This window comes from Suncus etruscus, chromosome 2, assembly GCF_024139225.1.
Source record: "Suncus etruscus isolate mSunEtr1 chromosome 2, mSunEtr1.pri.cur, whole genome shotgun sequence".
In the NCBI taxonomy this organism is placed as follows: Eukaryota; Metazoa; Chordata; class Mammalia; order Eulipotyphla; family Soricidae; genus Suncus; species Suncus etruscus.
The window spans coordinates 158,846,660-158,859,454 of NC_064849.1; the positions used below are offsets into that span (position 1 = coordinate 158,846,660).

The 12,795-nt window shown below is 36.4% G+C and overlaps 1 protein-coding gene across 6 annotated transcripts in view; it reads left to right on the forward strand.

Annotated features, from left to right (window-relative positions):
- The window catches only part of PAM (peptidylglycine alpha-amidating monooxygenase), a 190,889-nt gene that overhangs the window by 109,139 nt on the left and 68,955 nt on the right, over positions 1-12,795 (forward strand). For all 6 annotated transcript variants that reach the window (XM_049769116.1, XM_049769118.1, XM_049769119.1 and 3 more), the window contains exons 8-12: positions 1,003-1,070; positions 3,106-3,186; positions 3,470-3,546; positions 4,328-4,431; positions 11,757-11,941. In XM_049769116.1, the coding sequence (XP_049625073.1) occupies positions 1,003-1,070; positions 3,106-3,186; positions 3,470-3,546; positions 4,328-4,431; positions 11,757-11,941 (515 nt within the window). The remainder of the gene's footprint in view (positions 1-1,002; positions 1,071-3,105; positions 3,187-3,469; positions 3,547-4,327; positions 4,432-11,756; positions 11,942-12,795) is intronic.

Here is a 12,795-nt window from a genome sequence, read left to right on the forward strand (position 1 = left end):
TCATGTGGTTAGGGACATAATTCCCTTCCTTGCTGTTTGCCAGAGGCCTCCTTCACTGCTTTGCACTATGGCCTATAACAAGGGCACTTCACAACAAGGCAGCTGGCTCCTGTCAAAACCAGGAAGGGAAAAAGGATTGAATCTCACAGCATGTAAGATTGAAGCCAATGTCTTTGCAGCATGATCTCAGGAATTGCAAACAGTCATTCGGTCATTTTTTTTTTTGCCTTATCCTATTTTCTGGAAGTAAATTACTATGTCCAGTCCAGCTCAAAGGGAAGAGAATCAATTAGACAAGGGCATAGATGTCAAGTTTAGAAATCATCTCTAGCTGCATTCATCAGAGCTCTCAGAGAAGCAGAACCAATAGAATGCTGGTGTGTATGGATCTTTGTTAAATTAATCTTAACACGATACAAAGGAATTAACAGAGATAGATCTATGTACATGTAGATTTGGTTCATCTATCTCTCTCTCCTCCATCAGTCTGTTTTGTGATAGAGGGAAGAGAAAGGGAAATTAGATTAAGGAATTGATGCATTTGATTTGGAGGCTGGAAAGTCTGCTGTCTGCAGGTTAGACCGGCAGGTTGGAAATTCGGACAGGTGTGACTATCAGTCTTGAGTCAAAGGCAAAGCCAAAATCCCTTTATCATCAAAGACCCACCCAGGAGGAGGATGATCTGCTTAACACAGTTATCAAAATATCAATTAGATCTATAAAAGCCATCAGAAAACCCTTTATACTAGTTTGACCAAATACCTAGGTGACTGTAGCCTAGCCAGGTTGACACTTATATCAGTCATTATGCCATAAGAATATGTGCTCAGCTATTTCCCCAAGAAGATGAATTATTTTAAAGAAAAAAATTATGAGCTTCTACTTCTTGTTCTGTATTATTTTGTTTTAGCTTTCAAACAAATTATAATGTATATGGCGGGATATTTATTTATAATTTCTCCAGAATAATGTTTTGTTGTTCTACATGACTGTTTTCTGCAGACAACCTTTAATTGCTGGCATGTATCTTATGATGTCTGTCGACACTGTAATACCACCAGGAGAGAAAGGTAAGGGATGGTTTGAGATATTTACCAGTACTTTCTTACCTAATCTATAAGAATAAGTTTGCAGTATATTTTTATTAAACTTTAATAATAGAAGTATTTGGGCCACCTTGCACATAGCTGACAGGGATTTGATTGTCCTCGAACCCTGCCAGGAATAATCACTAAGTAAGTTCTGAGTACTGCTGCCCCCCCAAACCAACAACAACAACAAAAGATAACATTATTTTTTATTCTCTGAAAAATTAACCAATACTTTATTATTCTTCCATTTAAAATAGATTTTATTGTTCCAAGAAAGTAGTTTATTATTTTTCACTCTTTTCTTGAGATACCAAATATTGAAGCCCATGGTTAAGTATTAGATTATGTAAATTTTTAAAAATCACCAGTTTCATCATAATTGTTCATTGGATGTCAAATACTAACATAAAATATTGTGGTTTATGGTTTTAATGTTTTCTTTTTTAATAGTAATTTTTTATTTAAACACTATGGTTATGAACATGTTTGTAATTGGGTTTCAGCCATGAAATTAAAAACATATGATCATATCAATAGATACAGATAAAACATTTGAAAATATCAGCACCCATTCATGATGAAAACTCTCAAAAAAAGTGTCATAGACTATAATTAGAGAATGTTAGGTACAAATTTCTAAAGTTATGAGACCAGAAAACCTAGTATCAATTTAGTCTTTGGACTATGTTGTATTAAGTGTATTTTCTCCTGAGGGACAGCACAGTTACAGTCAATAGGGCAATTGCTTGCATGTAGCCAACCTGGGTTTGATTCTCTGACATCACACACCTGAGCCCAGTCGGGAGTGTTCAGGAATATGTCCAATGCTCAGCAAGATATGGTTCAAAAACAAAAGAAGGCAAATGGGGAAAACACAAGCTGCTCTCTTAAACTGTAAGAAGTTACTGGAACTGGGGTCTAGAGAGATAACTCAGTGAGCTAAGCCTAAGTTATTGCCTACATACAGGAGGCCCAAGTTTGATTTCCACCAAGCAATGTCTGGAGTTATTCTGAACCCTGACTCAGAAATAGCGTCTGAACATCACCAGTTATACTCCTCCCCCCAAAAAAAATTGAAATAGATATAATACTATTTATAAATATATTGGATGTGACACAAATGCCAAATTTAACATTTGTTGTTGTTGGGTTTTTTGGTTTTGGTTTTTTGGTCATACCTCGTGTTGCTCAGGATCATATAGGATGCTGGGATTCGAACCAGGGTCAGTCCTGTGTTGGTATTGTGCAAGGCAAACGCCTTACTGCTATGCTATGGCTCCAGTCCCATTGCTCTTTAGTTGTTTTTGTTTGTTTGTTTTGTTTTGTTTTGGGGTCACACCCAGCGTCACTCAGGGGTTACTCCTGGCTCTACGCTCAGAAATCGTTCCTGGCAGGCTCAGGGGACCATCTAGGATGCCGGGATTCGAACCACCATCCTTCTGCATGGAAGACAAGCACACTACCTCCATGCTATCTCTGCTCTTTAGTTTTTAAGGAGATTCTTTTTCAAGTTAATGACCAGTCTGGTATGCCACTTGCTTCTATTTGTTTTTAAAGACAGTGAGTAGCTGCTATGTGTTAGACTGTAAGGAAGGCAACTGTATGCAATATTCAGTCTCTGCAATTCAGAAACTGTTAATCGAGTTATTTTTGATGTTTGCCATCTGTTTTCAAAAGTCCTTTTGTTCTAAAAAGAAAGAACTACATTTAAAGCTCTTTCAGCTACCTACAATTCACCATAAAAGTCATAAAAGAAAACCAGTATTTACAGAAGCAGGGTATTTTAAGTAGTCTCTCATTATGTGTTTATGAATAATATGAAAAAATGAAGGCAAGCAGTTATTAACTGGCCTTGGTAAAATGGTTGGCATCTAATAAAAGTTGGCAGCTGCTGAGTTCTTGTGTACCTGTAGTGTTTACTCATTAAGAGTAACACACACATTTAAACATTTAAACAAGAATCATGGTTTCTTCTGGTTGTCGAGTGACCTTTTTTTTCTTCCTTTCTAAACAGTGGTCAATTCTGACATTTCCTGCCATTATAATAAGTATCCAATGCATGTCTTTGCCTATCGAGTGCATACTCACCGTTTAGGTAAGAACCTTAAATTATAATGTATTAATACAAATATTTGCAGCAGACTAGCTGTGAATATTGGAAAATCGCGATTAATTTTGAGCTGAAACAAAGTATAGTAGAAAGGATTTTGCACTGTATGTTGAAATGCCATGTTTGTTGCTTGCTCTTTTCTTGCTTTTTTTTTGTAATCATTTTATATCCATTCATAGACCCAGCATTTGGGGTTCTAAAAACATTTAGATTTGATTTTGACCACCTTATTATTCCAATATATGATTATAATTTGTTTTCTTTACAGGTAAGGTGGTCAGTGGTTATAGAGTTAGAAATGGACAGTGGACACTGATTGGACGCCAGAGCCCCCAGCTGCCACAGGTGTGAACTTAATTTTTAGATTAAAAAAAATGATCTGCTTAATCAGCAGATTGTAATTTAGAGAACGCTGGCAGATTTCACAAGAATCTAATTGTTTCTGAATTGACCCATGCTAGATTGTGTATGGCCTCCTTTTTGAAAAACTTCAGCTTAATGGTTTTTTTATTAAATTTATTTAAAGAAAATGCATCACATAGTTGACATAATTGATCATAATACGTTTGTTTTGAAAAGACCAAAAGCAAAGTTTTAATGGTTTCTTTTTGATACTCTGTTTTTCTAAACATATTAGGGATTTTTAAAATTTATTTATTTTGGGGGGCACACCCAATGAAGCTCAGGGTTTACTCCTGGCTCTGGGGTCAGAAATTGTTCCTGGCTTGGGGGACCATATTGGACGCCTGGGGATCAACTCTCAGTCTGTCCTAGGTCAGCTGCATACAAGGCAAATGCCCTACTGCTGCACCACTGCTTTAGCCCCCATATTAGGAATTTTGGAGGGGTGGTTTCTGGGAGGAGTGCCTGCCTATCAGTCTATCTTTAACCTTCTTACTAAAAACATTGATTTTAAATGTATATATGTACGTGTGTGTCTTTATCCTCTTTATGCAGGCCTCAAACTTTCTAAGCAAATTAGGAATGTATGTGGGGGTTGGATGTTTGCGTGCATGCATGCACCCTTATCCTCTACACATGTTGTTCCAGCCATGGTGTTATTTAACTATGTGGCTCAAGAATTCACTGGTCATTTTGATGGCATTTCCTACTTGTCTTCTTGCAGGCTTTCTACCCTGCAGAACATGCAGTAGATGTTAATTTTGGGGACATATTGGCAGCAAGATGTGTTTTCACTGGTGAAGGAAGGACAGAAGTCACACATATTGGGTATGATTCCACATATTCCACTATCAAAAATATTTTACTGGTACAGTTGTTTTTTAAAAGAAACAATATTTTCCTTTATAATGAATGGTTGCAACAAGTTATAGCGTTTTATCATTTGAGATCGATTTGAGCAAGCTGCAGTTCAGGTGCTTATTTCCTCATGATTTCTTTCTTCTTTCTTCTTCTTTCTTCTTCGTCCTCTTCTTCTCCCTCCTCCTCTTCCTCCTCCTCCTCCTTTTTCTTCTTTCTTCTTCCTCCTCCTCCTTCTTTCTTCTTCTTCTTCTTCTTCTTCTTCTTCTTCTTCTTCTTCTTCTTCTTCTTCTTCTTCTTCCTTCTCCTCCTTCTTCTTTCTTCTTCTTCTTCTTCTTCTTCTTCTTCTTCTTCTTCTTCTTCTTCTTCTTCTTCTTCTTTTTCTTCTTCTTCTTCTTCTTCATCTTTCTTCTTCTTCCTTCTCCTCCTTCTTCTTTCTTCTTCTTCTTCTTCTTCTTCTTCTTCTTCTTCTTCTTCTTCTTCTTCTTCTTCTTCTTCTTCTTCCTCTTCCTCCTCCTCCTCCTCCTCACCCTTCTTCTTCTTCACCATGCCCCCAGTGATGCTCAGGGATTACTCCTGGCTATGCACTCAGAAATCGCTCCTGGTTTGGGGTACCATATGGGATGCCAGGGATTGAACTGAGGTCTGTCCTGGATTGACTGCATGCAAGGCAAATGCTCTACTGCTGTGCTTTCACTCTGGCCCCATCCTTTCTTCTTTTTTGATGGTTTCAGTGTTACAACTCCACACCACATAATTGCCATAATAAGGGATATATTTTTTATAAAGAGATATATTTTTCGTACCATAAGACACACTTTTTCCCCTGTCTTATGGAGTGAATGCCATCTGGAGCTGAAGCCTGAGTACAGGGGAGGAGAGCATCTAAAAAGTATGCATGACCCGTGGTCAGGTGTGTCTTATAGAGCAAAAAATATGGTACTTCTTCCAATTCATCTTAAAGAATATTTTTTCTCAAATGACCCTGTGTCCTTTGTTCAATTTTAGCATTTGTAGGATCCTTAATAGCTCAAAATCATGATTTTTATTTGTCAGTTAAAAACTGTATATAGTTGGCATTTTCCAATAGTGAAACTACCAATTAAGGATAATAATATGCAACACATGCAAAAGAAAATGCCAGTCTTTTAAGAATTTTCTTTTATTTTTGCTTTATTTGGAAGCCACACTCATTGATGCTCTGTACTCAGAAACCACTCCTCACAATGTCTGAGATGCCAGAAATTGAACCCTGGTTGGCCACATGCAATATAAACACCCTTTTGTCCTGCTTATCCAACTCACTATATAGAAAAAGCATACTTGGGGCCAGCGAGGTGGCGCTAGAGGTAAGGTTTCTGCCTTGCAAGTGCTAGCTAAGGAAGGATGGCGGTTCGATCCCCCAGCATTCCATATGATCCCACCAAGCCAGGGGCAATTTCTGAGCATTTAGCCAGGAGTAACCCCTGAGCATCAAATGGGTGTGGCCCGAAAAACCAAAATAAAAAAAGCATACTTGATAGTTCTAAGTAAATTTTCAAAATATTATAAACTCTATCCTAAAATAGTTTTTCATAAATTAAAAATGAAAAAGAAAGTTTCCTGTTATATTACTTGTTAGGAAAGAACCAAAGATGGAGTTGTCTTTAGACTATCTTTAGACTCATAAAAGTATTTCTGACACAGTAAACAATTAGAGATGACAAAGATAATAAACCCAGTTTAAGATGAGTCGTATGTTTGTTGTAATTTTATTTTATGTTCAGAGCTTACTCCTGGCTGTTTTCTTAAGGAGAACACCTGGTAAAAACAAATCAGGGGAACCATATGGTGCTCCAGTAATCAAACTCAAGTCAGTTGCATGCAGGACAAGCACTTTACCTGCTGCACTATCTCTCCAGCCGCTAAAGATGAGTCTCATAATGACGATTCTAGTGTTGGTTGTCAGGAGAAGAAAAATATTGATGCTGGTGGAGAAAAAAATGACATTGAAATGGTAGAAAATATCTTTTTGTCACTCTAATGGGTTTTTATATTTGTAACCGTCTGTTTTAAGGCTAAAAATAGATAAAATGGAAAAACATATCAATTTATATATTTTAAAAATAGGTAATTCCAGCAGCTTTGCTTTTGCATTCATTTGGTAAATTTGGGGAATAGCTTGACAAAAGCTATAAAATTAGAGTCAGATAAATGGTAAGGAAGGGATCAACAAAATAGGGTTAAATTGTTTTTAAAAACAGTCTGTTTGCTTATTTCTTAATAATTTCTAGATACATGAAACGATGTGATGATATATTACTGACCAGTTGATCTCCACTTTATGTTAGAATAAAGCCTCAAAAATTTACTTAAATGCCACTGGTTCCTTTATTAACCTTTGAAAAGGGTGAACAGAGTAGTTTAAAGCCTCCTACATTGGTAGTCTGTATTAGTTTATGAGATCAAGTGTATTTAGCTAGAATTGTTTTCCTTAGTGGTCCCTTTACGATTTGGGAGAACATGTAATTTGGACCAGAGACTACCTCTTATGTATGCTGGGAGATAATAGCAACCAGAAAAATTAATGGCTTGGATACGAAGATGGGAGGCCAGAGTGATTTCTGGAAGCCTCTTTCAGTTTCATGCAACCAGAATAACTCTAGTCTCTTAAAAAATGGTCATTTTGCTTTAAAATATTATCTTAAAGTGACTATTTTAATCTCCTTTAGTAAATCCCACATGAGCTAAGGAAATGCCACTTGCAATATAAACAAAAGAGACGTTAAAAGGAAATCAAGTTCTTGGATGAGTTTACATTCTGAATATTTATACTCAAGAAGCAAATTTTTTTCCAGTGGAATTATAAGCCTAAGAAGATAAGTTTGTATAAATTTAAATATGAATAAAAAGTCTCATGATTATGCCAAATATTGCTACAGTACTTACTAGGCTTTTTTAACTCTAAAAAGATAATAGCAATGGATCTCTATTCTGTAGAATAATGGATAGTTTATATAGAATAATCTGTGATCACAGTTGAAAATGTTTAGTTGAAACTAGTTAAAAATAAAAAGCATGGGGCTGGGCGGTGGCGCTAGAGGTAAGATGCCTGCCTTGCCTGCACTAGCCTTGGACGGACCAAGGTTCGATCCCCCAGCGTCCCATATGGTCCCCCAAGCCAGGAGGGACTTTTGAGCGCATAGCCAGGAATAACCCCTGAGCGTCATCGGGTGTGGCCCAAAAACAAAAACAAAAACAAAAAAAACCAAAACTCTGATGTTTATTAAATAAAGGAATATTTAATTATCTCCCCTCTACCTCTCTCCCTACCCACTTTTCTCCCAAGACCCTCAACACATATTCAACTGGGCACAGGTTTAATACTAGGGCTGAATTAAAATCAAAATTCACTTCTCTAAACATTTCACAGGGTAAGAAGACATCTTCTCTGTGCACAGGGAGTTGCTTAACACTTTTAACCATGTTCTGAGTTATCTACATACTAAGTTTCATAGGAAAATTGTGTTGACATTGACCCATTGACAAGATTTTTAGTTAAGCCTTTTATTTTGTTTGTTTGTTTGTTTGTTTTGGGCCACACCGGCAGTGGCAGTGCTCAGTGGTTACTCCTGGCTCTGGCTCAGAAATCCCTCTTGGCAGGCACAGGGATATGGGATGCCAGGATTCTAACCACTGTCGGTCCTGCGTCAGCCGCTTACAAGGCAAATGACTTACCGATATGCTACCTCTCCATCCCCAATTAAGACTTTCTTTTATCCAGACCACCAGAACCCAACTCTGCTCAGTTGAAAGTATTTGGAAGATGAAAAGTTTTGCTTCAGTCATACAAGTATCGTTAACTAATAAAAAACACTTCAAAAAATGAGTTGGAGACATTTTCCCATACCAGCTTTTCTTTTGAGGTCAGGATGTAGTTCAACAGAGCCCTTTTCTTGATTGCATGAGATCTGGGTTTGATTCCCAGCAGCACTTTAAAATCATATATATACCCATTTATGGTGACTAAATAAATAGTACAGCAAGTATTTGCCTTGCATGCAGTCAACTCAAATTCAATCCCCAACATTGTATATGGTCCACCAAACACCACCAAGTTTAATTACTAAGTGTGGAAGCAGGAGTAATCCCTGAGCATCACCAGATATGGTCCAAATATCAAATAAATAAAAAATATGCATAAACACATATAGATATTAAAAGCTAAACAGATCTAAAAGTACACATTTTAATAAATATATTAATATTATTTTAAATTAAAAATATTTATTTTAAAAGATAATATGAGGGGCAGGCATGGTGGCGCTAGAGGTAAGGTGTCTGCCTTGCAAGCGCTAGCCAAGGAAGGACCACGGTTCAATCCCCTGGCGTCCCATATGGTCCCCCCAAACCAGGAACAATTTCTGAGCACTTAGCCAGGAGTAACCCCTGAGCATGATGCATGATGCCACGGGTGTGGCCTGAAAAAACAAAACAAAAAAAAAAGGTAATGTGAATAATGAATATAGATAAATGTGTACCAATTACATGATATTCTATTGATGAATTTAAGAAGTAATATTTTGAGCTTGACTGCCTTACATGTATGGATTCATCATGACAGTTTTCTAAATCATTTTCGTTTAGTCAAAATTAAACCAAAAGGATTTTAATTGAGTCATTCAATTAAGCTAATGAAGTTAGATAATTTGATTGTAAGTTTATACATTAAAGTTGAATAATTCTTTAGGTAGCTAGTGTTTACCTTGGTAAATTTTGTTGGTCAATATTTTTTCAGTGAAGCCAGTTTCATATACATATGAGAGTATATAATGAATATTCAGAGATAACTACATTTCAGTCACTTGTGGATAGAATGTTATTTAGCTAACACCAGATAATGCAGTACCCCTCGTGGCCAAGGGTGCTAGGGAACTTCCCAGGCCAGATCACTGCAGTGTTCAGGAAGCCCAGAGCTACATATAAATTCCCAGAGGTGGAGATTGGCATAAACTGTCAGGGAATCAACTGGACTGTCCTGCCTGCCAGGCCTATACTGCAGCCTTGGAAGCTGTGCTAAGGCCACATTTCTCTTTTATTTATTTTGTGATTTAGACATCATGATAGACAGTTTGAGGCATTTAATGTTCTGACTTCAAATCCAACAAGAGTCAATCATCTTATCCTTCTCTTACTCTTCCTTCTACTTCTCTTCATCTTCCTCATCCTCATTCTTCATTTCCTCCTCCTCCTCCATCTCCTTCTCTTCCATAAATAAGCAAATTGTGATCCTGATAAAAAGGTGATCCAAGCCCTGACATTTAAGATATATGGAGTTTTCCAGAAGAAAGCTCAAAGTGACCTGATTTACAGGTTTTCTAAGATGGAAAGGAGTAAAATATAGGTCTCTTTTTCTTCAGCTCTCTGCAATAGCAATAGCTCTTAAATGATTCCATCTGCTTGTTTGTTTCTGTGCAGTAGCACACCAAATGAACAGTAATGGTGAATTATGCTGTTTGATAAAGTCACTTGTACTTTTAGAGATAAACATTGGTCTAATGCTCTCAAACATTAGGGAAAATATGGGAACATCTCTCTGACTTTGTAGTAAGTTCCACTTATCATAAAAGTAAGAAATCATTTTGCTTCATAATTGTTTTGTTTTCAAGCTCAATACAAACCTGATTCAAGGTTTTCTAAACTTTTCTAATCTCTCTTATGTTGTACATTTTTCTTTTGTTTCTATTTTTTTGCTAGTTTGGGGTTTCGGACCATATCTGAAAACCTTAGGCTACCCCTAATTCAGTACTAGAGGACACTGACAGCAGTGACTTACAACCTTGGGGTATCAGGAATCAAAGCTGGCACTAGCATGCAAAGTATGTGCTCCAGCACATTGAACTTTCTTTGTGATGCCATTTTGTCTCCATTTAAACAGGAATAATTAAATGTTGAGAAGTCCTGGCATATTACTATGGCGTCTTCCATTCCCCTTATAATATATAATTTAGACCAGCTCCAAAGCTGTTAAAATGTGATTCTTAGGAATGGCATTTTTTTGAAACATGAAGATATCTGTTTGGAATTGCACTTCACTGTTTGCTTCTGTATAATTGGAAAAGGAAATTACATTGAATAGTATCAGTCAGAGTGTGAGAAACCAAATGATTATGAAGCACAAACACCACATCCCATGGCAGGAGCTCTTCTGTGCTCTACATCCCAGGAACTCTCCATTTACAAAACTTGAAAGAACCTCATCCCTGTTTGAAAAAGATGTTTATTTTTCCCTTCTGTTGCTGCTGATGTCATTATTGTTGCTATGGAGAATGAGGGAGTACTGTATGACATGCCTAGAAAAGTCAACACTAAAGTATTTCTGTACAGCAAATAATCCATTTCAGAGCTTGTTTTTATTAGCACGGCAAATGCCAAAAAATACATGTTCCCTTGACTAAACTAGTTTGGTATCCAAAATTTGGTGAATATATTCTACCTAAATAGCAGTTCAAAATTTACATAATACTGTCCCTTATACATTGAGAATTTTGAAAACATGTATTATAAACTCTCAAGAACTGTTTACATTATTTGGAACTTTAGTGAGAAAATAATCTAGTTTTAAAGTCTTGTTTTTAACAATAAGTCATTTGGTTAGACAATGCTTGCCTATTGAGAGCCAACTTTTGAAAAACACAGATTTCATTTGGTATCCTTCTTGAGGCATTCTCATAAACCTGCTGTGGAACCAAGTCATATTGGAAAGATACAATTGGTTGGATGTCTTGATATCAGCACCTCACTCTTCTAAGACTTTAGACTTTAAAACTAAATACAGTAACTCAAAGACCCATGCTTTCAGAATTATCTGGAAAGAAAACTAAGTTTTAAGACTTGTAAATAATATATGTTATTTTATTGAAGTGCCTGTACATCTTGTTATTGATTAATTAAGGTTCATTTTCTGTGCGAAAGTACTGTGCCACATAGATGGGTTTCAGCAAATGGATAAAGGCCAAAAGAATTAAAGGATTTGGGAGAAGAAAAATAGTTTCTTGCTGCCACTTAAATACCATTTCATTTGCAGTGGTTGCTGCTGAATATGCAAGCTCCATGATGAATAGAAATGCACCTTTGACAATGTTCTTTTCATGTTGAAAACAGTGATAGTTCTAATGAAAACTGTAAAATATACACATTTCCACCTTTGAATTGTGGACAGGTTTATTGTTTACATTTTTCTTACATTTATAAAGAGAAAGAGTTTTATGTGAATTATTTGTTGTATCTGGTTTTAATTTTTATTTTGCCAACAGTGGCACATCGAGTGATGAAATGTGCAACTTATACATTATGTATTATATGGAAGCCAAGCATGCCGTTTCTTTCATGACCTGTACGCAGAACACAGCCCCAGATATGTTCAGAACTATACCACCTGAGGCCAATATCCCAATTCCTATCAGGTCTGATATGGTTATGATGCATGGACATCACAAAGGTAAAATTTGTTTTTTATTTACATAATATAAGATTTTGGTCAATGTTAATTTGACTGGAGTCATATATGAATAATATTTAAATCTATCCTGCTAAGCAATTATATGTATACATATAGTCTGATTCCCTTTTTTCTCTACTTTGTTTTGTTTTGGGGGTAAGGGGAGAGGCATACCAGTGCTCAAGAGATTTGCTTCTTGAAGTCATTTGTTTGACCCTTTTTAATAACTATCTCTCCTTCTTGGTACTGTCATCAACAAAAATAAAGGGGGGAAATTGCAACTGGTAGTTGTAGAATCAGTTCCATATGTCATTTTATTCCTAATTTCTAATTTTTTCCATTGTATTCTTCCACAGACATTCACTGTATCAGTAGTGACCTAGTGACCTTTGATGAATTTAAATATTATGTTCTAAAAGTGCTACAGTTCGTTGGTATAAGTTAATTGGATAATTATTTGTCCAATGAGGTTCTTCAAGAAAATAACAATTTTTGATATATAAAGCATTACTGGTCTTGGCCTTTTTGATTATATTCTCAGAAGTGTTCTTTGACTTACTGTTCATCTGCAAAATGGTATTATCAACAGTCATTTTTTTTAAGTGTAAAATGGAAAATTCCACACCATGTTTTGTTGACTATTGTTTACTGAGTCTGTACTGAGTTTTATGAGTTCAATTACAATTCTGGGGCTGGAGAGAGAATAAAAATTCTGGGGAGCTTGCCTTGCATTCTGTACCCAGATTTGACCCCTTGTAACCCATATAGCCCTCCACATATTTCCAGGATTGGTTCCTGAGCACAGTAATAAGCCCCGAACACAGACGGAGATAGGCCCCCAAATAAACAAATAA